Genomic DNA, 22417 nt, shown 5'->3' with positions numbered 1-22417 from the left:
CTGCCCCCATGTTCTGTAGATACTATAGGTCTGAGCCCCTCACTTCTATTTGTGAAACTGAGGGAAGTGACTTGTCCTCAGTTTCCCTCCCCTGTAAAATGAGACAGCATTTTACAGGGAAATGGTGAGGTGTGTATGTCAAAGGGCCCAGGACAGAGCCTGGGAGCCAGCCTCCGATGGCCCCTGCCATTTCCTCGTGTCCCGGATACCCCAGCGTCAAACACAAACACTACACTTCCTCCAGTACTCCACCCCAAAGACTGCCCTGCCAAGGCCAGGCCACACTTGGCAGTCTGCCTCCAACTTACTATGTGTCCTTGGGCAAGTCCCTCTCCTTCCCTGGACTCAGTTTCCCTGTCTGTTAAATGAGGCTGTTGGGTGTGGATGACCTTGAAGGTCCTTTGCTGACTCTGACATATGAATGTGCTAGCATCCCAAAGTCACTCCTATAAGCCCAGGCTGATGCCTGGTGGATGCAAGACTGGCCTGAGCTGAAGGGCCAAAGCTCTCCACGGCCCTGCCACAGAGCTGGCGTTTCACTGAGCCCAGTGGGAGTGTACATGGGAGGTGATAGGATATGACAGCAGGATCGGGTGTTAGTGCAGTGCTGAGCTGAAGACTCCACCAGTAGACCCAGTTCCCTGAGTCTCTGGAGACTCCCTCAGGACCCTAGGAGGGTCCACTCAAATGCACACGCAGCTTTCTGCCTCTTGCCCCACAGAGGCCCCTTTGCCAGGAGAGATGAGGAAGATGGGAGTGAGTGTGAGGGGTGGCCCTCTAGGAGTGTGGCCTAAGTCCCGCTGGTCAATTACTCCCTGGCCCTTCACAGGGTGGCCCGGCACTCCGGGGGATACACTGGGGGCTAGAGAATCGCTTTCCATGAACAGTAGAAGCACGAGGCAGAGTCCTGGAAGCAGGGCCTGGACTCGCACCCAGGTCCTTCAGCAGTTGTCCTACAGTCTCCACAGCCCCACGACCTTCTATTCTGCACGGGCCCCACATACACTAAGTGCTCCGTAAATGTCGCTTCCTTTCCCTTCCTTCTTCTAACTCAGGAGGAATAATGTGAAAGGCCTCAAAGACATCATGAACACCAAACAAACAATAGAGGGCCACAGAGGGAGGCATCTGTATCCCAAATCCCAGACATACAGAACACCACTTCACTAGGCCTCAAAATTAGGGTGGCTCCCAACCTGCTCCAATCCTCACACGTGCTCCTCTGTCTCTGGACTGCCCTCTGGGCCAGGAGGACACATGTGGGGGGTTTCTCCTCTGCTTGAGATCTCCCCACCAGTCAGTCTGTGATGGCTGATAACCACCTGTCTGTGGTTCATTCTCTTAAGATGCTTTGGGCATTATCCTGGCTAGACAAGAGGCCCTTAGGATACTGGACGCCTGGCCACATTATTTTGGGCCCCAAGCAATTGCTTTGACAAGGTTTTGTCATTAAGGGCCAATATAAAATAGCCATGGGGGGGGAGTCTGTTTCCTATAAACCTACCAGGTAGAGAGCAAGGGCTCTTTAGACTGTGTCCATCCCCTAAACAAGGGTTTCCTCATATTTGGACGGGGATAATTTTGTCCCCAATGATCTAGTCTGCCCCCTTCTACTAGGTAATGAAAGAAAGTGACCCAGCTTGCTTCTTTTATTGCCCTGGCTGCCAGGAAGCTCCAAGTTAAGCTTTTTATCTCAAATGCTGTATCTTTCTTCAGTCAGAAATTCCCACTAGAACTTACCCCTCTTCTCTCTGGTTACTTCTCTGTCCCTATCTTGGTTACTGTACTTGGTACCCTAGTGTCTGGACTTTCACTGTGCCCTGCCAGGTTCTTCTTGATGTAGGTGAACATGAACTGGGAGATTGTGGTGAAGACTAAACACACTGCAGCCTCCCAACCACCACCTTGAAAGCACAAACCTCCCCCTGCTGAGGCTGGCTGGGGACCATCCATGTGTCCAGGAATGGGCTCCCTGCCTCCCAGCTGAGCTCAAGTCCTTGTGCCAACTGCTCTGCTTACCTGTCATGATCCTCTGGGCCTCGTAGGGCTCCATGTAGCCAGCACTCTCCCCCTTTCCCGCTTTACTCTTGAGATCATTCTTGGCATCAAAGGGATCTGAGTAGTCATCGGCGATAATCACCTGCAGGGAAGAAGATGCAAGGGTGAGTCCACCTTTGGCTTTCTGCTTCACGGCCAGGCTCTGCTCCAACACACACAAACCGAGCCTGCACCACACCAGCAAGGAGGCGCTGGGGGAGGCAGGAACCGGAGCTGCTGCTTACTCTCAGGAAGCTCCAATTCCTGCAGGGGTGACAAAGGGACCCTCACTGGCAGTGCTCCATCACAAGAGAGGGGCCTCTGAGCCTGTACATGCAGCATGGCCGGCTCTGGGCGAGGTGAAGTGAGAACAGAAGGGCAATTGGGCAGAGAAGCACAGAGGCAAGAACCTGGAGGGTGTCTTTGGGAATGTGAATTGCTCAATTTAATGGAATGGAAATGGAAGAAAGTTGGAAAGGAGACTGCAGAAGCCTGGAAATGCTGACAAGTTCCTGGTGCTGGCTGAGGCATAGAAGAGCTTGTGTAGAGATAATTATGTTCAGCGTTCCATTTCCCCCAAATCTGGAACATAACCACGCCTTGGGTAATCAGACAACAATTTGGTGAGATCAACGAACTGTAAAGATGACTGTGGCCCCAGACGGGCCCAATGAAAACACAAAAGCAGCTCAGGATGGACAGATGGACTGCTTGGGCCAGAAAGGGCCTTGGAAGCAACACATGGAAAGACCTTGCTGAAACAGATGGGGAAGCTGAGGTCCAATGGAGGATGGGGCTAGACTAAGACCCTTGGCCAGACCCTCTGCTCCCAGGGCCCTTCCTGGCCTCCTCACTTGTCTATATTTCAGAAAATAGCAAAGTTTTACAACAAATGGACAGAGTCACCTGGCGGTAGGCAGTGTGGGCGGGGTGGGGGTGGGGTTACCCCATGAGATCGTGAGCATCTGGGATATGAACACTTCAGAGACCAAGCTCCACATTTTCCCTGGAGAAGGGTAAAAAAATCTCAGTTGGAGGCTAGGTGTAAACACGACAACTTTCCTTCCCATTTCTTACTTCCTAACCTTCTTGAGTAGCACATTTATCAAAGGGGAAAGGACAGGAACCCACCAAACAGGTTCCCTTTTAACACATCTAGCTCCACCACAAATCCACTGTGACTTCCATCATTATCTATCCCTTTGGTCACACATCTGGCAAAGGGCAAGTTCCTCAACCTCCCAGCCAGGGCCACCCAGCTGCCTCTTTTGGGAGGGGGTGGGTTAGCATTTCTCTCAACCCTGGGGTAACATGAATTGTTATTTAAATTGTGGGTTTAATTAGAAACCACAGGAGCCTCCTCTCTCTCCTAGCTCCTGGAATGTAAGGCATTTGAGGGGCCTAAAAACCCAGGGGAAGGGAAAATCCCCCTTTGTCTGCCCCGCGAATGGCAGCTTGTGGCAGCAGCCCTGGCAGGGTGAACAAGTGACCTCCAGCTGCCCGGAATGTGATGCCGGAGGAGGGACAGCGGGCAGCAGCCCTGTCACTGGCATGCAGCCGGGGGCCAATGGGAGGCATAGCGCTCAGCGGTCAAGCTCTTCCGTGAAAAGACCCAAGGCTGGAGCGCCCACCATCTGAGCATGTGCGCCCCGCTGTCTGCCCCCTGCTGCCTCCTCCAGGGGTCAGGCTCTGAGTCCCAGCGGGGGCCCTTCCAGATGCTGACATGGTAATCGCGGCCTCTTTTGAGACTCACTGAGCTCAAATGACACCAGGCAGGGGAAAGAAAGGGGGGTGGGGGAGAGCTGGGTCAGGCAATGTCTTTCATTTGATATTTCTATTCTACCCTTTGCAGAACACACCAGGGAGAAAATTATGCATGTGAACCACTGTCAAACAGAGCAGCTCAGTCGCTGCTGATCTAGTGTAGGGTTTTGTGTCTCAAGAGGTGAGAAGTCCAAATGGAGAAAATGATGAACCTGCTGCGGCTGACATCTAATCTTAGGTCTCCCGCTCCGGCCTTCCTTCCTGTCTCATTTCAACATGAACATCCTCCATCTATTCTGCAATGAGGAAGGGAGCAAATATTTCCCCAAGAAAACAAAATCATTTGTGGGGGGATTAGCTGAGGAGGTAGACAGGGGAGGAAGCTGGGCTCCAGTCTCTAATCTAGAAATCAACATCCCAGCTCCTCTCCGAAGTGCTCTGTAATTTACAAACATGGAGGTTTGCAGGATATAAACCAAATCTTTGTTAGCCTTGGGACGGGAACTCTGGGAGGCCTTTGGTTCAGCAGGCACTATCTGTACTTTCTAATTAAAATGAGATCTGAGCTTGGGCTGTCACTGGCCCCCAACTGCCTGCCTTGCTTACTTCCGTTTCAATAAGAACTTACAAATCCTAAAACCAGGAAAAGCCCCTGCTCTCTGCTGACATGTGGTTCCAGTTATACCTGCTGACAGTTGAAAATCCTTCCGTTTTAAAAAAAGGTTTAGAATTCTGTTAGTTTAAGAAGCAAATCGGAAGGTTCCTAAAATGTATATTTAATCAACTTGCTTTCAAACTTCAAAGTGACGGGGGTGGAGGAGAGGGAATTTGAGGTTTGAGCAACCTGAAACTAGGCAAACACTTACTGAGCTGTCTGACCTTTTGCAAAATCATGTCCTGGTTTTGGCAAGTAAAAATTTAACCAGGTGTTAGGAGAGTTGCATGGGCAGTTAGCCAGAGTGATGTGTGCTGTGCCACAGGCCCCAGCCACATGCACCGGGCAGTGTGGTCACTGTCTCAGCTGCCCAGGGCTCACTGTAAATCAAGATAGCCAGCAAGAGGCTTGAGTGAAGGCTGTTAAAAAAAAAAAAAGAGAATAAGTTTCCCCAGATGTGGGCTTGGATTCCTGCTGGGGTTGCTTTTGCCCCAGTTAGCAGACAAGTCCTTCAAATCTAATTGAACAATTCAACTAAAAGGAAGACAGCAGGGACTTCTCAGCAGATTAGGCCATCTGGGCACTTGAGATTCTTTCCTTGATTTTGCTCTTGGATTGGCAAAGACCTGATAGGGCATCAGACTTCTTCACCTGGCCTGCTTGCGGTTTCATGGGGCAAGTGCAGAACTGAGAGGGGGACCCAGGCTACTGGTCTCACCACTTCATTATGGAAATGAGCAGCAGCAGAAAGACAAGGGTTATGGCCCTGTCCGGGTAGCTCAGTCGGTTAGAGCGTTGTCCCAATACACCCTGGTTGCAGGTTTGACTCCCCCCACGCCCCCATCAGGGCACAAACAAGAATCAACCAATGAATGCATAAATAAGTCGATCAAATTGATGCTTCTCTCTAAAGTCAGTTTAAAGAAAGACAAGGGTTATGGCTAAACCCCAGGCAAGTCTCTTCTTGCTTTCAAACAAAACTAGAGACCCCAGGTCAGCCCGGTGCCCTTAAAGGACTTTCACAGGCTCATAAAGCAGTGAAACTGGGGGTCCTTGAGAGACCTGCCCCACAAGCCCCTTCTTTTGCATAAGGCCCAGGGCAGCCCAGAAGGCTTGACCATCCCTGCGCACCACTTCTCTGACAGGGCTCTGGGAGTCAGCTCTGCATTCCTTCTTTCTGTTTGGCACACACTGCTCACTCCTTTCCATCAGTCTGGGGCCAGGGTGTTTTTATCGTGGGGACTAAGCGTTGTGATAGGAAGCAGTCTTCCTGTTCATCCCCAAAAGGAAGTACCAGAGAAAGATGGGTGTTGCCACTTGGCAACATGTCCATATGCTTTTGCAAGATAGCTGCACCTGGTGGAGAGCTGGTCCTCTCCACGTGCTCTTGGGGGAAAGGTAAACTGGGAGCCACTTTGAAAGATAACTGTTGACACTATTCATTAAAATCCAGAATATTCATGGTTTAGCTCAGCAACTTCACTTCTCAATATTTATTCCCAAATGTATACAAGGAGGCATGGACCAAGATGCTCATTGGAGCAAGTAATAATGAGAACTTGCTATATCCTACTATGTCTATCCATGGGGAGTTGCTAAATCCTGCTAGTTCCATGCTATGGAGTATAATGCAGCAGGTTAAAAACAAACAAACATGAAAATAGTTCTTTAAGGCATAGCTTGGAATAAAGGAAAGCACATTGTAGAATGAGAGATACAACCTGATATCTATTTAGGAAAAATAAAACAGAAACCTGTATCTCCATTTAATGTAAAGAAAAGGTCTGGGGAGATACACACTTCTCACTGACACCTCCTGCGGGGAAGGTAACTGGGATTGGGGTGGTTACTGGAAATCAAAGGAGGCGTGTCTGTAATGTTAACACATTTTCAAACAAGGAAAACTTATTGATGCATTATACGCAAAAGTAAACTTTTAAAAAAAGCACCCCTCTTCACAGGCTATTTTTGGTACAGCAGATAAACTGTTTCCCAAACTTGCCTGAAGATAGGAATGGCTTGGAATGCTTGTTAAAAAAACAGATACCTACCCCCCAATAATGTGTATATTTAATAAGCAACCCAGGTGATTTTTATCAGGAAAGTTTGGAAAATGGTAAGCTAGGGCCAGACCCCTCCCCCACCAATCTAATGCAAAGCCTTCAGATATTACTCTGGATTTTACTTTTCTCAGATATTTCTCAGTCCCGTTCATCAAAGTGAAGCAAGAAGTGGGTGTAAAGGCAGCTCTCTCTTGCTTTCTTTCCCTGGGAATCAACTGGAGTAAGAGATGACCCAACATGCCTTGGTCCATCTCCAGAATCCAAGACGTAGAGGTAATGGCATCCTCTGTGCAATCTGAGGGCTGGCCCCACATTGAGCAATAGAGCTGTGTGTGGGGAGAGGGCCACACAAGCAAGACCCTGCCCTGCCCAGTGAGGGGAGCCCGGACCCAAGGCTAATCTGGCTGTGAGGATGTGCAAAGCTGTCTGCTCTAAAGCATAGACTCACCCTTTCAGGGCAACTCTACATGGCTCTCAGCACACTCTCAGAGCAATCCCTGGCTCCAGAAAGAGCTGGTGGGACTGTGGAGGAGGCACTGCTGAAATGCACGGGCATCCCTGCCAGAAATCATTCGCACCTGCTCACAGGAGGGACCAGCGAGGCGGAGCAGCTACCACCTTCCAGGAGTGGTGACCTGTATTGTCCCCACTATCCCAAGAGCACCTCCTCTAACCATAGTCACTCCACGTGCTCTGCTGTCCGTGGGAACTGGCAGTTTGGGGCTGCCCCAACTTGGCCTCTGCTGGATGAGGCAAGCTAAGTCTCCCCCACTCTGTGCTGCTCTTCACTCACTGGAAAGTGAGGGGGTGGCATCCCATGAGGCCCTGGGTATGTTCCAGGTCCATGACTTCTGTCTACGCCAAAGCAAACTGCATAGGAACACACCTGGGAATGTTCTACACAGTCCCAGTTGGACCATTTCCTCATCAATTTGCCATTAAGACTAGACATTAGTTTTCTGAACAGCTTGGGGGGGCATGAATCTCTTTGGGAATCTGATAAATGATGAAGATGTGGCTCCCTCCATCACCTTTATATATGCCTGCAAAGTGTTGGGCACATTTCAGAAAGGTTGGGAGTCGCAGGTTAAGGCCAAGTTCCCTTGCATATGAGTCACTATAAAGAACATCTAAAATGAGACACACTCTTTTTTTTATAAATCCTCACCCTAGAATATATGTTTTTTTAAAGTGATCTTAGAAAGAGAGGGAGGGGGGAGGGAGGAAGGGAGAGAGAGAGAGAGAGAGAGAGAGAGAGAGAGAGAGAGAGAGAGAGAGAAGTCAGTTGCTACCATGGATTTATCCCGAAACCGAGGTATGTGCCCTGACTAGGAATAAACCCCCAACCTTTTGGTGTACGGTGCTCCAACCAACTGAGCCACCTGGCCAGGGCATGAGACACACTCTTTGCCTTAGCGAGGTGGTGGGTACTGACTGTTGTAATTCAACACACATTATTCACCTGGCTGAAAACACAGTAGGATGTGTGACTGGCCTGCCATTAGGCTGGGGAAGGAGGGGGACTGTGAGGACGGTCAGGTTGTTATATCTTGGCTTGCCAGCTTGAAACCCAGTAGCCACATCCCTCCAGAGCAGAGGCAACTTGGCCCTCTCCCTCACCCTGAGGATCAGGAGGGCTCCTTGAAGGTGAGCAAATGGTGTTCAGGTCATGAAGTGGCAGCAGCAGCCAGAAGCTCCATGCCTCTGTCTTGCATCAGCGGGCTCAGCAGGCTGGAGTCCTGGTTCTCCTTTGGGACCCACCATGACACAGGCCCTGGCAGGCCGGATGTCCCCATAATGGAGACTCTGTTGCCATGCCAACCAAGATATGGCATGAATGAAACGGGATTGGGGATCTGGAAGGGTTCCAAATGACCACGGGCTGCCCAAAAAGAAGCAGCGGATAGACATTCTGCACAGACCCAGAAACTATACAGACACAAGCTCAGTGAGTCAGGGAGACATCTAACAGTCAATAAGGGAACACACTCCCTGGGAACCAGAGCTCCTGCCAGAGGCTGTAAGGTGGGCATCTGCTTTGGATGGAGGTCAGCCTACTAGCTACTGGCTATCTGTGCTGTGTTTTCTCAGCACAGATTCAGTGGCCCCAGAGCAGCACCCATTGCAAGGAATGCCTAGATGGGTGGCTGTTTGCAGAACCCCCAGTGTGGCTGAGGCGGGCGGTGTTTCTGAAGCCCCAAGGCTGACCAACGGCAGCTGGGCTGCAGCAGCTGCCTGAGGCTTTGCAAATACACAGAAAGGCAAGTGGCAAGGCAGAAGGACACCACCAAGCAGGGACAGCCCAGACAAGCAGAGCTCTGGAGCAGAGCTGGCTCTACTGCACCCTCACTGGGTCATTCCTGGCAAACTGCTTTATCTCTTTGAGCCTCAGCCATTCATTTCTGAAATGGGCAAAACTGTTTGCCATCTCAGCTTCACATGAATATTGTGAGGAGCAAATAATGCGATGATTTGGGGATGTGACAGCAGTTTATAGAGAAAGGTGGCACTTCCTGGGTGCTGGGGATCGAGTTAAGTGCTGGGTCTCTGCCCACTGAAAATCTAGTGGGGAAGACAAAACAAAGACCTGAGAAGAAACCTCAGTCAAGGCCCCAGTGATGACAGAGAAAACTGGCTGCAATCAGGTATGACAACAGCTGTCAGATTTATCCACCACAGAAACAGGAATGTTTATGAAGGATCCTCTCCCCGCCACACTCTTCTATGTTCTGGGTGGGATGCATCTCCTAGTTGAGGTATCTGGCTAAGAGGTCGAGACCCTCAGGGCCACCCTGCCTGTGTGCTGGACAGCAGCAGGGTGCTGTAGGTCTACGGCCTGATTCCAGGGCTCTGGGGCTCAGAGGGGGCCCACAGAACTGGCTGTAACCTTGCTTGGGGACACCCCATGCAGAGACAGAAGCAAGCATCCCCCGCTCCTTGCCTTTCTCTGTCCCGGCTTTGACCATCATAGACTAACTCTCCTTACAGGCGTGCCAATAAATCATTTCTGACATGGTGAGGAAGTTAATTTGGGGAAGATTAATTAGCTACATTCATACATTCAGCTGCAATTCCTGGAAATCAGATGGTGGGGAGGGCACTTTTCCACAGCAACCAAGGACGGGCTGGTGCCTCGCCTCTAAGGTCTGACTCGCTCATGCGGAATCACCTTGAAGTTCAAAGTCCCTCTTTCATGCACAGAGGTCAAGTGCTCTGCCCTCTAACCCCACTGGCTGGGAGCTCACAACTTCTGTCATTTGGGACAGTCGTCACTATTAAAGTGGCCTCCGTCTGGCAGCACCTTCCACTCTGGGCAGACCTTGGGTGCTCTAGTGTAAATGCTTTACAGACCAGCCAGGGACCTGCCCACATGTCAGGAGGCGAGAGGTGTTTCCAGTGGTCTCCACTGGTCTTTCCAGTCCTCCCCTTCCCACAGCCACAGCTGTTTGCCTTGACACCTACAGGCTCCAACTTGTTAGGAAAAATGCATTCCAAATTACAGCCTCTGTCAGCTCCTCTGGGGCCCTCCTCTGGCTCCCCCCTCCCAATCCCCGCCTCACTCACTCACTCGCATACCCCACTCTCCTTCAGTTTAACCCTGTGGAGGTTGCTGTGGTCCTGGGTGAGAGGCTGCTGGAGTGGAGCCTGGCTCTGCCCTCTGTTTACCCTGAAACCTCACTATTAAGTGGTAGGGACTAGCTTTTCAGCATCTCTCAAGCAGTGGGAAGTTCTATTAACTCCGAAATAGCTAATCCTGTAATTTCTTAACTGCATTCAGCTAGGGCCTATGGACGAATGAAGAGTTCAGTGTATCCCTCCTGAGGACAGAAGCCTCCTGGGGTTTGCAGAGTAATTACAGGTGATGTCAGAGCTGAAAGAAGGTCTAGTCTGGTGGGTTTCAACAAATTATGTGTGTAATTTGTGCCAAAGAAATCTCAGAGGGAGCCCCAACATGCACCACTCTCCATAGTCTGAAAAGCACGAATCCACTGGGAAGCAGGAGGCCCCAAGGGGAGGGTGAAGGTCAATGCCAGAAACAGGTAGCCAAATGTTTCCTAACTCCCAGGTCCACACTGTGTCTGCAATACCTGTATGGCTACCTCATTTTTCTCTTAAAGTCATTCCTAAAGTTTCAGGGTATACCCACCATAATCACCCCCTGGATAAAGCTCCCTTGGCACCTCTTGCAAGGACTGCCACCCATCCCTGCAGACAGTTCCCTGTGGGAGGCCACCCCAGGCCAGGCTTGGTCTTCTTGGGTCACCCATTGAGCCTCCCTCTGTCCTCCCCTGAGCTCTGGCTCAGCGATGTCCAGGCCTCCGGCGATCCCATCAATCTCCACCCACCCCTCCAGACAGTCCTTTCTTCCCAAGCTTCCTGCTCAAGGGGGTACAAGCGCTCCTCCTAGAAAATGCTCTCAGACCAGGGTAAGGTCAGGATTTTCTTCTTTCCCTGGCAGAGCACTTGGAGCTGGAACGGTCAGAGAATGTGCAATCAGAAGCAAGGACACGGGGTGGCTCTGGAAGTCATTTTCTGCTCTGTGCCTCAGCTTCCTCATCTACAAAATGACGATGGGGTGAGGACTAAATGAGCCAATATACGGGATGCACCTAGAACGGGGCCAGGCACACAGCAAGTGCTCAAGAAATGTCAGGTGCACTTATCATCTGAACACACCATCCTGCCTGGCTGATTCCGTCTTGTGGAGGAGGAAACTGAGGAAGGGTCCTGCAGAGGTCACCTGGATGTCCAGTAATAGAATCAGCAGAGTGATAAACCAGACTCCCACCAAACCCCAACTGCAGGAGAATCCAAGTCATTTGGCGACCTGTCCTATATAATAAAAGGCTAATATACAAATCAACCAAATGGCGGAACTACCGGTCGCTATAACATGCACTGACCACCAGGGGGAAGACACTCAATGCAGGAGCTGCCCCCTGGTGGTCAGTGTGCTCCCACAGGGGGAGCACTGCTCAGCCAGAAGCAGGGCTCACGGCTGGCGAGCTCAGCAGCGGTGGTGGGAGCCTCTCCCGCCTCTGCAGCAACGCTAAGGATGTCCGACTGATAGCTTAGGCCCGCTCCCCCTAAGTCGGCAGTTGGACATCCCTCGAGGGCTCCCAGACTGCAAGAGGGTGCAGGCTGGGCTGAGGGACACCCCCCTCCCGAGTGCACGATTTTGGTGCACTGGGCCTCTAGTACATTTATAGTCTGCCTGCTTCTAAAATAGGTTTTAGACAGCTGTGTTCAAGTCATCTTTCCGGCTGGACTGCTCCTTCCCAAGAAAGGATGGGGAACGCCCTTAGGGCTTTCTCACAGTAACAGAAGGCTCTGAGCACCAGGGACAACTTTGGCAGTGTATTCACAGGAAAGGTATGTGAAAGAAAAACGGCAGAGCCTAGAAGCCAAAGGCCTTTCCTGAGAGCTGTGGTACCTTTAATAACCAGGCATCCATGTCCCACGCAGGGCCTGAGAGGGAGCAGGAGTGACGGAGTGAGAGGGGGAACTGGGATTAGCGTGAGAAGGTACTCGGGCCTGGTGCAGCCCATGTGATCCAGGCCCGCGCAGCCGTTTCATCAGTGACAGTGACACAGGACCCGGACTAAGGGAAAGGCCATTTCTCTGTGAATGGGGCCCATTAGGATGATTCGTGTACATTTCTAACAGGAGGCTGCCTTTGTATTGAAGACAGGCAGCACTGGCCATAATTACCACCACTGTATTTGAGGGTTCCCAATTATGTTCAGCTTAACAGTGGGTGCTCACTAAATGGTGATTCACTTTTTTTAAAATAATGCCATCTTCTCAAATCTTCCAGTCACCAAGCTCGATGAACTCTTTCTCATGTGCAGTCCTCCAGGCTAAGAATCTGTCCCTGAACCCCAAAGCACTTTTTCTGCTATGTACTTGGCACCTTCTAACGTACAGGGAAGTGACTGGGGACAGAGCTTTGCAATGCCACACAATGTCTGTAGCGGTGTCAATGGCTTGTTCAGTCATATTCACCCCATGCTTACAAAGTGCCAGGCGGTGAGCTCTGAGCTGCAGTGCAGCGGTGAACAAAGGCAGGTGTTCCCCTGCCTCGTGGAGCTTCTGGTGTCTTGGGAGGACAGCTGACCATTCTGGGGAGGGGCAGGCGTGGTTAGGGATAGGAGTACTCAGCTATCATGTGCCAAGCAGAGGAGTGAGGGCATAGGCAAAGTCCCTTTATCCCCTGTCCTGAACTGGAGCTATGTGCAGACCTGTCAGGTCAGTTACCTGAGGATGCCCACTATGAAACCAAAAGAGGTTATAGAATCTTTACCAATAAAAGAAAATTACTCTTGGCACCTGAGTCATTGACAAAAAATTAGGTTTCAAAACAGTGCTTATAGGACTCCACTTTTCTAAAATATCACACACACACAAAGGAAGAAATGTGTTTCATGTGCAAAGAAAAAGGACTAGAAGGTGTACAGCACAATACAGCACCCATCCAGAAGTTTCCATGAAGCTTGAGGCTCAAACACTGTTCTCCTCCTCTCCAGGTGGGCACCATTAGCTAAGTCACACTCCCTGCCAGGACCTCAGTTTCCCCAACTGTAAGATGGGAAGGGTAGAGTGGGTTTTACATACAAGAAGAGGGGAAGAGACACAGGATCACGACACTAAAAGAAAACCAACTACCATCTTGCCTCACCAACATTTTCTGAATGAAAGAATAAGAAACTTTACAAAGAAACAGAATAAAGTTCAGTCCTTTTAAAGTGAATGGAGTTAGCTTCATAATAAACCTCCCTAACTTTTCATTTTTCTCATCCCATACTACGCTTTCTAAGCTTTTGGAGCTCACTATGCTTTCGGAGCATGGGTCCCAGGGGCATTTCAGTCCTTCTGACATTGTTTTAAAGACCATGCCCTTCTTTGGGTTGCAACCATCCGGTGTGCATCTACCATGAAAGGGCGCTGGCTTTTCTGGCCCCTCTCCCCTCCGTGTGTTCCTCTCACTCTTAAAGGCACATTCTCCACTACTGCTGAGTGTTGGTGTCTATGGAACACCAATATAGCGCTTGACAGTAGCCTCATGAATCAATCAGGCATGAAGTGGCCCTAATTTATTAATACACATTGTAAAATCCCCTTCCAAACAGAAGGTCATAAATCACCTACCGCCGGAAACGTTCTATTTTTAAAGGAAGGCCAAGGTATCTTGAACTAAATGCCAGACTTGCCCATTTCAAAAGAGCAAACTTTGATCCATTGCTGCTATGTTAATCAAGTGACTGGGGAGGCCCGGCCCCTCGCTGATAACGCAGCTGTCACAAGACATCACCAACCCCACCAGCTTCCTCTCCTCACACTATTCTCTGCCCAGACCTGAGGCCATATGTGACTCACAGGGACTGACTTCTGGGTGATCTGAGATCCTTAGGCCAGACCCTCCAGGATCCTGAGCGTGTTAGAGGATTAGAGCTAGCAAGAGGTGATGCTGAGGATGGAGGAAGTGCTTACAATGTGCCAGGCACTAGGCTCTGTGCTTGTACATACATTGTCTTAGTTCAACTTGCTAATTACATTATTTTCAGATGAGAAAAATCAAAGCTCAGAGCGGTTTAGAAGCTTCCCCAAGGCCTCAGAGCACATAGGCAGTGCAGGTTTCAACCCTGGCCCGCCTCACTCCAAAACGCTGGCTCCTCCATGCCACCCACGACCTGTTGCATGAGTTTCTAATATCCTGGGTCCCTTCCCGACAGCAGGAGGAAATCTCTGAAGGGAGGCTTGACAGGAAGAAGAGGAAGCTCTGCCAATTTGGCTCGGATGTGCCAACCCCAGGCAAGGGCCACCCCTGACACTCCCTCAGTCAGCTGGGTACTGGAAATCTCCCTTCCTTTTCCTGTGACAGCCTCCCTGCGATGGGAGCACACCTGCAACCTGCCCGGGCCACACCTGGGGAAGCAGCCACTTCCGCCCGCAGCCTGTGCCCTGTGCTCAGCTTCCAGCAATTACCTCCCTCCATCCTCTCCTGCCTCATCCTTCCTGCCCGGGGGATCCCACCTCCTCCTACTCCCCTAACCCACCACAAAACAGAGTGCAGCACAGCACGCAGGCTGTGTCCTCACATTAGAGGAGGGTTCATAACAACCAGAGGCAGTGGAGAGAGTCCCAGCCTCCCCCCCACCCCCGCCCCATCCACAAACCTTTGCACATGGAAACATTATCACTCAGCACAGGAGAGGAATGAGAGCTGAAAAATGAACCTGAACCTTGGCCCCTGCTTCATCAACAAGAGTTAATACTCGGATAGTGCCCAGCATGCACTAAGTTATTGTTATTTTCAAAGTTGACTGTAAAGTCAGTCTCATTTTTCTCATTGTACAGTGGGAGGGAAATTTATGGTAGAATTAGTTCATTCTTCATCTTGTTAGGGTAAGCCCTGCTGCATTAAAAAAAAAAAATGTCCAGACATACGTGTAGTCCAGAGGAACTGGAGAAATTCTGTCTGTGGAGGAGGAGGGCCAGCTTGAAATCCCTATGGCCTTCAGGCCCAGAGGTGGTGGTGATGCCCGAGAGGGGGACCCAGGCATAACTGAAAGCCGTGGGAGCATCTTATCCCCCTATAGGGGCCCCATCATTTTCATTTCTTGGGGATAACACAGGTGATTTGGGCCACCTGACTGGGACAAGGGGAGGTCCTTTCAACCCACAGACCACAGAAGAATGCACTCCCTGGAGACATTTAAGCCAATGGCCCAGCTGACCAGCCACGGGGGAGGGCCTCAACTGGGTCCTCCTGAGTGGTCTGGCTGCACTGCCCCTCTCCTCACATTTCTGTCATGCCCAACCTTGATCTGTGGGCAACAGGTCTACACAGATGGTCTCAAGCTCCCCATCCATCCTGGTCCCTAACTGGTGTCTCAGGTTTACAGACTGGCTCGGGCAGGCTGTACAGCTCTGGCACCTTTGCTGCACCCTGGCCAGGCGAGTCTGCTTGGAGAGTAAGGCAGGCAGGGTTACCTAAAGACTGCCCACAACCTTATCCACCTAACAAAATCTGCTGTAAAACACTGACACCCTCCCAGAACTGCCGCCTGGATTTAAGAAAGGGAGAGGTGGCTTGGGTTTTAAAGAGAAAATAAGATTCCCATTCATGAACTCCCCACACCAAGGACACCTAACAGGTAAAACGGGTTCTGCCATTGATTAATGAGCTGGGGTAATAATGGGGCTCACCCTTCGTCATTAAAAATATTAACCTCGTTCCTGGCTCAGCGATGTCATAAACCCAGGGCCCACAAAGCTCTCTCATAACCACACTTCCCATCTCCCTGGGGACAAGCCAGGAAGGCAGAGAGCTATTTGGGAAGACCACAGACCCTCCACAGAGCCAACTGCAGGTGGACAGGTGAAAGAAATAATGCCATAACTTGCCATACGTATGTAAGAATTCAGGGGTCTCGGCTGGCTGGGACCTTTATTAAAGTGATGCTATGCTCACGTGGTCTAATGTAGCTTCCAAAAGCCAACCTGCCCACTGGCTGTGGTGACAATGGTGTGACCTTAGGACTTCCACCACTAGGAAGGAGACCGTCTTGCTCCAATCTGCATAAATCTGAGGGTCAGTGGAGAATCACGTTCAGCTTTGGGCCCCGAACTTTAATTAAGAGCAGCCACCAGGAAGATAAAGAGCCTGGCTCCATGTCTCATGAGCATAATTAAAGAGATTAAGGGGTTTGTACATTCTAGGGAAGATTCAGGGGTGTGTGCGCAGTGCAGGACGGTGGTTAATCCCTGGAACAGGATGCAGACAAGTTCTGCTGGGTAAGAGGGCAGAATGAGGACTAATTAGAAGTTGTAGAAAAGATTTCAACTGTTTTAGGAAGAATGTTTGATCAGACAGAGCTGTTCAAAATAGAGCAGGATAGCGTTGGGGGTAATGAGTTTCCTGCCACAGGGACGTCCATGCAGAAGCTGGTTGAACACGTGGCCAGCAGAAGGACCTAGACTGAGATCCTTTGCCATTAGACACCCTATGCATCTCCTGGGAGTTTTATGGTACCCCAAAGTGTGGGCCTGAGGGTGGGGGAGCCAGTGTTGAAGGGGTTGGTCAAATCTTACAGAAGTGCATCCCTCTCTCTCACTTCCACAAGCAACCCTAAGCCTTCCTGGCTTTAGGGCCCAAAGGGTGCTGCTCTGCAGTACGACTGGCTCAAAAGCATGTGAGGGTGAAAGGACAGCCATGCCTGCCCTCAGAGAGGCAGCATCACCATCCAGGTGAAGGGGAGACACGCTGAAGGTAGGCGTGAGCTCAGCATCTCCAGATGGCTTCAGTGTGGTACCCAGGATACCACACTGGAAACGGGCAGGCGTGTGTGTGTGTGTGTGTGTGTGTGTGTGTACACGCAAGTGCGCATGCGTCTCAGCCTAAGCTAAGATTGCCTCTTTCCTCGACAGCATCTGATAGGTTGGGTGTTGTGGGAGAAGCACAGAATCAGACCCAAAACACTTCTGTTCTGGAATTCAGCAATGCCCATGGTGGGCTGGGTCCTGAGGACAGAAAGACAAATATAGCCCAGTCTGCTCTAGAGGAAAGAATCTATCAAGGGAGGTCAGCAAATTTATTTTGTAAAGAGCCAAATAGTGAATATTTTGTTTGCAGGCCATAAAGTCTCTGTGCAACCACTCAACTCAACTGCCACAGTGCGATAATGTGAAAGCAGCCACATACACAACTCAATGAATAGGAGTGGCTCTGTGCCAATAAAACTTTATTTATAAAGATAGGCAGCAGCTGGATTTGGCCCAAGGGCTGTGGTTTGCCCACCTCTGGTCTAGTCCAATGTTTCTCAACAGGCTGCACACTGGAATCACCTGTGGAGCTTTCACAAAGCACAAATGCCTGAACTCCACCCCAAATTCCAACTTAAAGTGGTCCCAGTTAGGGCCTGGGATTAGTGGTTTCTAAAAGCTCCCCCAGGTGACTGTACTGTGTAGCTAAGACTGAGAATCACTGGTCTCTACCAGAAGACAGGCACGTGTAATCCCACTATTATCTTGCAATAATCCACAAAGTTTCACAAACCCAACTCAGGGGAAGTGACTCGCTCAAGGTCATACAATGAGTCATGAGGCAAGGAATCCCAGCCCATGAGCTTTCTTCTGCACCACAACAGACATAGATGGGCCTATTCTCATCCTGGAGCATGGGACACAGGTGCCTTCTAGCTCCTGCCCCACTGTTTCAAGTTGATAAGGACCCTGGAGAAATAAATACCAACCACATTCTCTCAAACTCTAACATGTGGGACCCGGCCCTCTCCCCAGACCAAACATCACTGACTTCTAACTAACACATCTCCCTATCTTATGAGAAGCAGCATTTTCAGCAAATTTGAAACCGTTTATTAGCATCTGGGAGGGACAAAAGAGGACTGTAAAAACTGTATTTCCTCAGTTCTAACAAGCGCAGCCACAGGAAACTCTTTACCAATGACACCAGTAAGGACCTGCCAAAACGTGCTGCCTGCTCGGAGCTCTGCCCACGCAGGACTTGGACACAAGGAACCACCAGAGCCCTGGGGAATGTTGCAAGAGCTTGGCCGAGGCTGGGCGGCCACTGGCAGCAATGATCTCAATGTCTGCAGAGCAAACGTGCTCAACAGACAGAGCGAACCCAGGCCTCACTGGCCTTGCAGGAGCTTTGCGGGTGGCCAGAGAGCCTCTGAGCTCCAGACTCTCCCTCCTCTCCACTGAGCCACAGAGACAGTCAAGGGCTTGAGAGAGCAAGGATGCGCCCAGCACGATGCTAATACAACAAATACTGAGAGCAGCTACCGGGGGCTATGTGCCGTTCTTTTAATGTTCCCAACAACCCACTGGAGTAGACTCTTACATTGTCCTCATTCTACACATAAAAAACTGCAGTACAGGACGGCTAGGTAACTTGCCCAAGGTCACCAAGGCACTGAGTTACAAAGCCAGGATTCACACTTAGCTGCTCTGACCAGATTCTGGCTTGTAATGCTTTACTCAACGAACTTTAAAGTGACTCTACTGAGCAAATGGTCCCTGCAGAGACAGTGAAACAGACCCAGCAAGAGTGAGGGGCTGGTGTGGGGCCACACACATGGGGTCTCCAGCAAAACCAAGTCCACCACTCTTCATGGACAAGGGTCCTGCCAGCTCCTAGGACACGCAGCTTGGGCTCACACAGGTGCTGAGGGCTTGCTGAACTAGAAAGAGCCAGCTCACAGGGCTCTTGCCTGCTAGGAGATCCCATGTCATTCAGGAACTTCCTGTCCCACCTTCCTGATAGAGAGGGCCATATGCTTGTTTCCTTTGTCAGCCCCTCCCTACTCCCCACACTCACCTGCAGGAGTCACAAGCCCCCAGCTTCCACCCTACCCCAGTCTTTGCCTACCCTGTGCCCTCCTAGGGTACTTCCTTCTCTAATCACTGCACATTCAAATTCTACTTAGTCTGCACAGCACAGTGCATGACAACATGAACTCCTGAGTTAGATCTGAGTTCAAATTCTGACTGTCACCTTGGGAAGCTTGCTCAACCTCTCTGGGTCTTGGTTTCTTTATCTATAAAGTAGGAATACTAACAGACTCCACCCCTGCCTGGCCTCTGAGAACCTCACCCCAGTTAGAGGTGAGCTCTCCCTCCTCTGAGCCCCACTGTTCTGCTGCTCCTCCACTCGGCTGACTTTGGGCCAGGTCCCATACTGGGGGGCTCTGGGACTCAGAGGAGAACAAGGACTATTGCAGTCCAGCACGAGTTCCCAGGCTAGTCAGGGGGACAGACTCAGGCTCACAAATAGCTGCCAGGGGCTAAGTGACATTTTACATCCTGTCTTCCCACTGACAACAGGCAGTGTCGCTAACTCCAGACAAGTTGTTTTTTGTTTTCTTGTTTTTTAAATCAGGTCAAACTACATTTGTAAAACTCTAAACGGCTTCCAGAATTTTCTCCCTCCCTTACTTTACAGTCTGGGTTTAATGTCCAGCTGCTCCCCTACCTCCTTTTATACCCCTACACATGTGCCCTAGCCCGTGCATTCCATGTATGCCCAAGCTCAGCAACCACAAATGGGGGGGGGGGCACACAGGCACGAGGCATGAAGGGACCTCCAGACTTAAGAGCACCACAGGCAAGTCTCACTCTATCACAAAAGCAATGGACCCAGGAGCCCCAGGAACCAACACTCTGCATGTGCCCTGTACTTTATAGTTTATGACACCCTTCCAAGTCAGGGTCACTTGCCCTCCCCAAACCCCCGCGGAGTCATCTTGCCATGTTCTTTAAGACCTCCTAAAATGGGGGCTCCAGAGCAGGGCCTATGTGCACTCATCTTTCTGGTACCTTTGTCTAATGCAGGGCCTGGCGCACAGTAAGGTGCTCAGTAAGTGAAAAAGTGAGTTTTACAAGTGATGAGACTGGCTCAGAGAGGTTAAGAAATGTGCCCACGATCGCACAGCCAAGGACCACAGCAGGTCTGCCTAGGGACAAGGAGAAGCTGAGGCTACCCAGGAGGAGGTGACAAGAAAAGTGGGAAAAGGCAGAGGAAGCCCAGGGAGGGAGTGTCTGACCAAGAGAAAACAAAGGAGGCACAGGGAGCAGGCGGGAGAGGGGCCAGAGGAAGTGAGGAGATGGATGCTTTTGAGATACCAGTAGACTCTCAGCTGTGAAGAGATGTTTCTGAACTCCTGAAGCTTATCAGGCCAGGAGGGTGGGACAGCCCAGGACAGCACAGCACAGGGAAGGGTTCACCACAGACTGCTTTCTTCCCTTGGAGAAATGTGGATAACTTGTTTGAATTATGAAAAGTGTACTTGGGATAAAGTGCTCTGTCCGATGCTGCTGTCAGGCCTTGATGCCTCCAATATCATCCCCAACTAGGTACCAAAGTCATTTAAAAAAAAAAATCTAAACTTTATTCCATTGCACCTAAGCCAGAAGAAAACTGACAAAATGGGCTTACAAAAAAGTGCACTTTGAATAAGCCCAAGAGAAAGCCAAGTGCAAGACCTTATTGTAGTGCAGGGATTACTGTCACTAGCTTGCTTGTGCTACTGCAGATCCAAAGAGGGGTCATGCCCTGGAGCCCAGGACGCCATCCGATTTTGTGGCAAAGGACTATGTGAATGAATGGGTTCCCTGATTCTTGGCTCCAAGTACTCAGATTTTACAACCCTCGGCTGCTTCACACCCATGTCCTCCCCCATCTACAGAGCAGAGGTCACAAAGCCACAGGGTCCCCTTGTAATCCTACTTCCTGTGGATGCCAGTCTGGCTTTCTGAACAACCTCTTTAACTTCACCACACAACCCACAGCCATCCAGAAACAGCTCTGATGTAAGCAACACCTCAGGGAAGCTCAGCGCCCTCGGAAATCTTAGACTCCCCTGGCCCAGGGCCTGCCATCGACCGCCCGCCTTGGTGAGGGCTGTGCCCAATGACTTGGGTCTGACAGGCCAAGCTCTCTCCAGGGTGCCTCACAGCTGAAGAAAGAGGGGTGAGAAGGAGAAATCCTGGCAGGCAGCTCTTGACAAGAGTCTGGCAGCCTGTGCCCTGCTCTCCACAAATCCCGGGGCCACAGTTTTACTTTGAGCCAGAATCGTTGGTTTGGGTTCTCAGGCCACATTCTAGAGCTGCACCACAGACAAAAGTGCTGATAGCAGCCTGATGCTTGAAGTGTGATTATGCGCAGAGGATAAGACTGGTTATTTGTCCTCAGAAATTTGCAAACCACCCCCACAGCTCTTGTCACTGAAGCCAGGTACGCAGTATGAGGCGGAGGAGAGGATGCAGAGAAGGGCAGGACTAGCCCACAGGCTTCGGCCACTCTGCTAAAGCAGATGAGACCACTGCGCTCCACACCAGTGAGTGGGCAGGCGGGCAGTCCTAGAGGAAGTGGCACATCTCCCCTGGGCCCAGGTGGGAGCGACTGCACTTGAGGATCGGCAGTGAGGCAGCACCTGGAGGGGTATGGAAAGGAGGGAGGGGAGCAGCGAAGAGACCAGGCTACAGTGTTGAAGGGCTTGTGTGGTGGGTAAACAGCAGGGGTGGGGAATGTCCGGCTCCTTTGGTCTGGCCCTGCCAAGCCATTAGGGGTGAGTTAATTAAATGTCTGACCAAATATAGCAGGCTAACTTTTAAGTTGATAATTTTGTATGGCCCGCGAATGATGTTATAAATACCCAAATGGCCCTTGGCAGAAAAAGGTTCCCCACATGTAGAAATGAGTTCGGGGGTGGATTCTGAGGGCTCTGCTTCGGGGATTTACTATAAACAGAATATGTCAACACTTCAAAGGAGAGACAACGTGTACTCAGCAAGATGAGGAGTGATGAGGGTGGGATGGGAATGCAATCATTCTGGGGCAAGATGACAGAGCTGACTTAGAAAAGACATCTGTCCCAGACATGTTTAGAGGCAATTTAACTTCCAGAGGCCCTGGTACCTGGTGGGACTGGAAGAGATGAGGTCTTAGGACATTTAGCCTCACTTAGGACCTCTTTTCTCCAGGCTAAAAAGCCACCAGCTTAGTGTCTTCCAGCAGGGATGAAGGGTCAAAGTGCAGGCACTACCAGGTCCTTTGTTCTTTTTCTACACAATTGGAAACTGTCCCTCCTCACCTACACCCAGAAAGCTCTTTTTACTCATCAGGAACCTTTGTTTTCCCTTTGCCCATAAAGTCTGCACTTAAGCAGCCTTTCCCATCACCATGCACATACGTGGGCTAATCTACCACCCAGCAAGGAGCTCCGCATGGAGGTGGGGCACAGTCATGACACTGCTCAACTATACATGAGGCAGGCCGGGTAGTCACATCAAGGCCTAGGGCCTGACCCACAGGTGGGGGTCAGGATCGGAACTGAACCTGCATTTGCTAGGCAGGATGGGGTGGCAAGAG

General features: G+C 50.7%; 1 protein-coding gene across 1 annotated transcript in view; it reads right to left on the bottom strand.

The window, feature by feature from the left end:
* Positions 1-22417, bottom strand: part of SHB (SH2 domain containing adaptor protein B) — a gene marked incomplete at its 5' end in the record, with an annotated part of 126126 nt that overhangs the window by 77477 nt on the left and 26232 nt on the right. Inside the window, 1 exon segment of the mRNA XM_006110028.2 lies at positions 2020-2140. Coding sequence (XP_006110090.1) covers positions 2020-2140 — 121 coding nt within the window.

This window comes from Myotis lucifugus, unplaced genomic scaffold (genome assembly GCF_000147115.1).
Source record: "Myotis lucifugus unplaced genomic scaffold, Myoluc2.0 scaffold_180, whole genome shotgun sequence".
Taxonomy (NCBI): Eukaryota; Metazoa; Chordata; class Mammalia; order Chiroptera; family Vespertilionidae; genus Myotis; species Myotis lucifugus.
The sequence above is the reverse complement of the archived record's forward strand: the minus strand, read 5'-3'. Positions and strand labels throughout refer to the sequence as shown.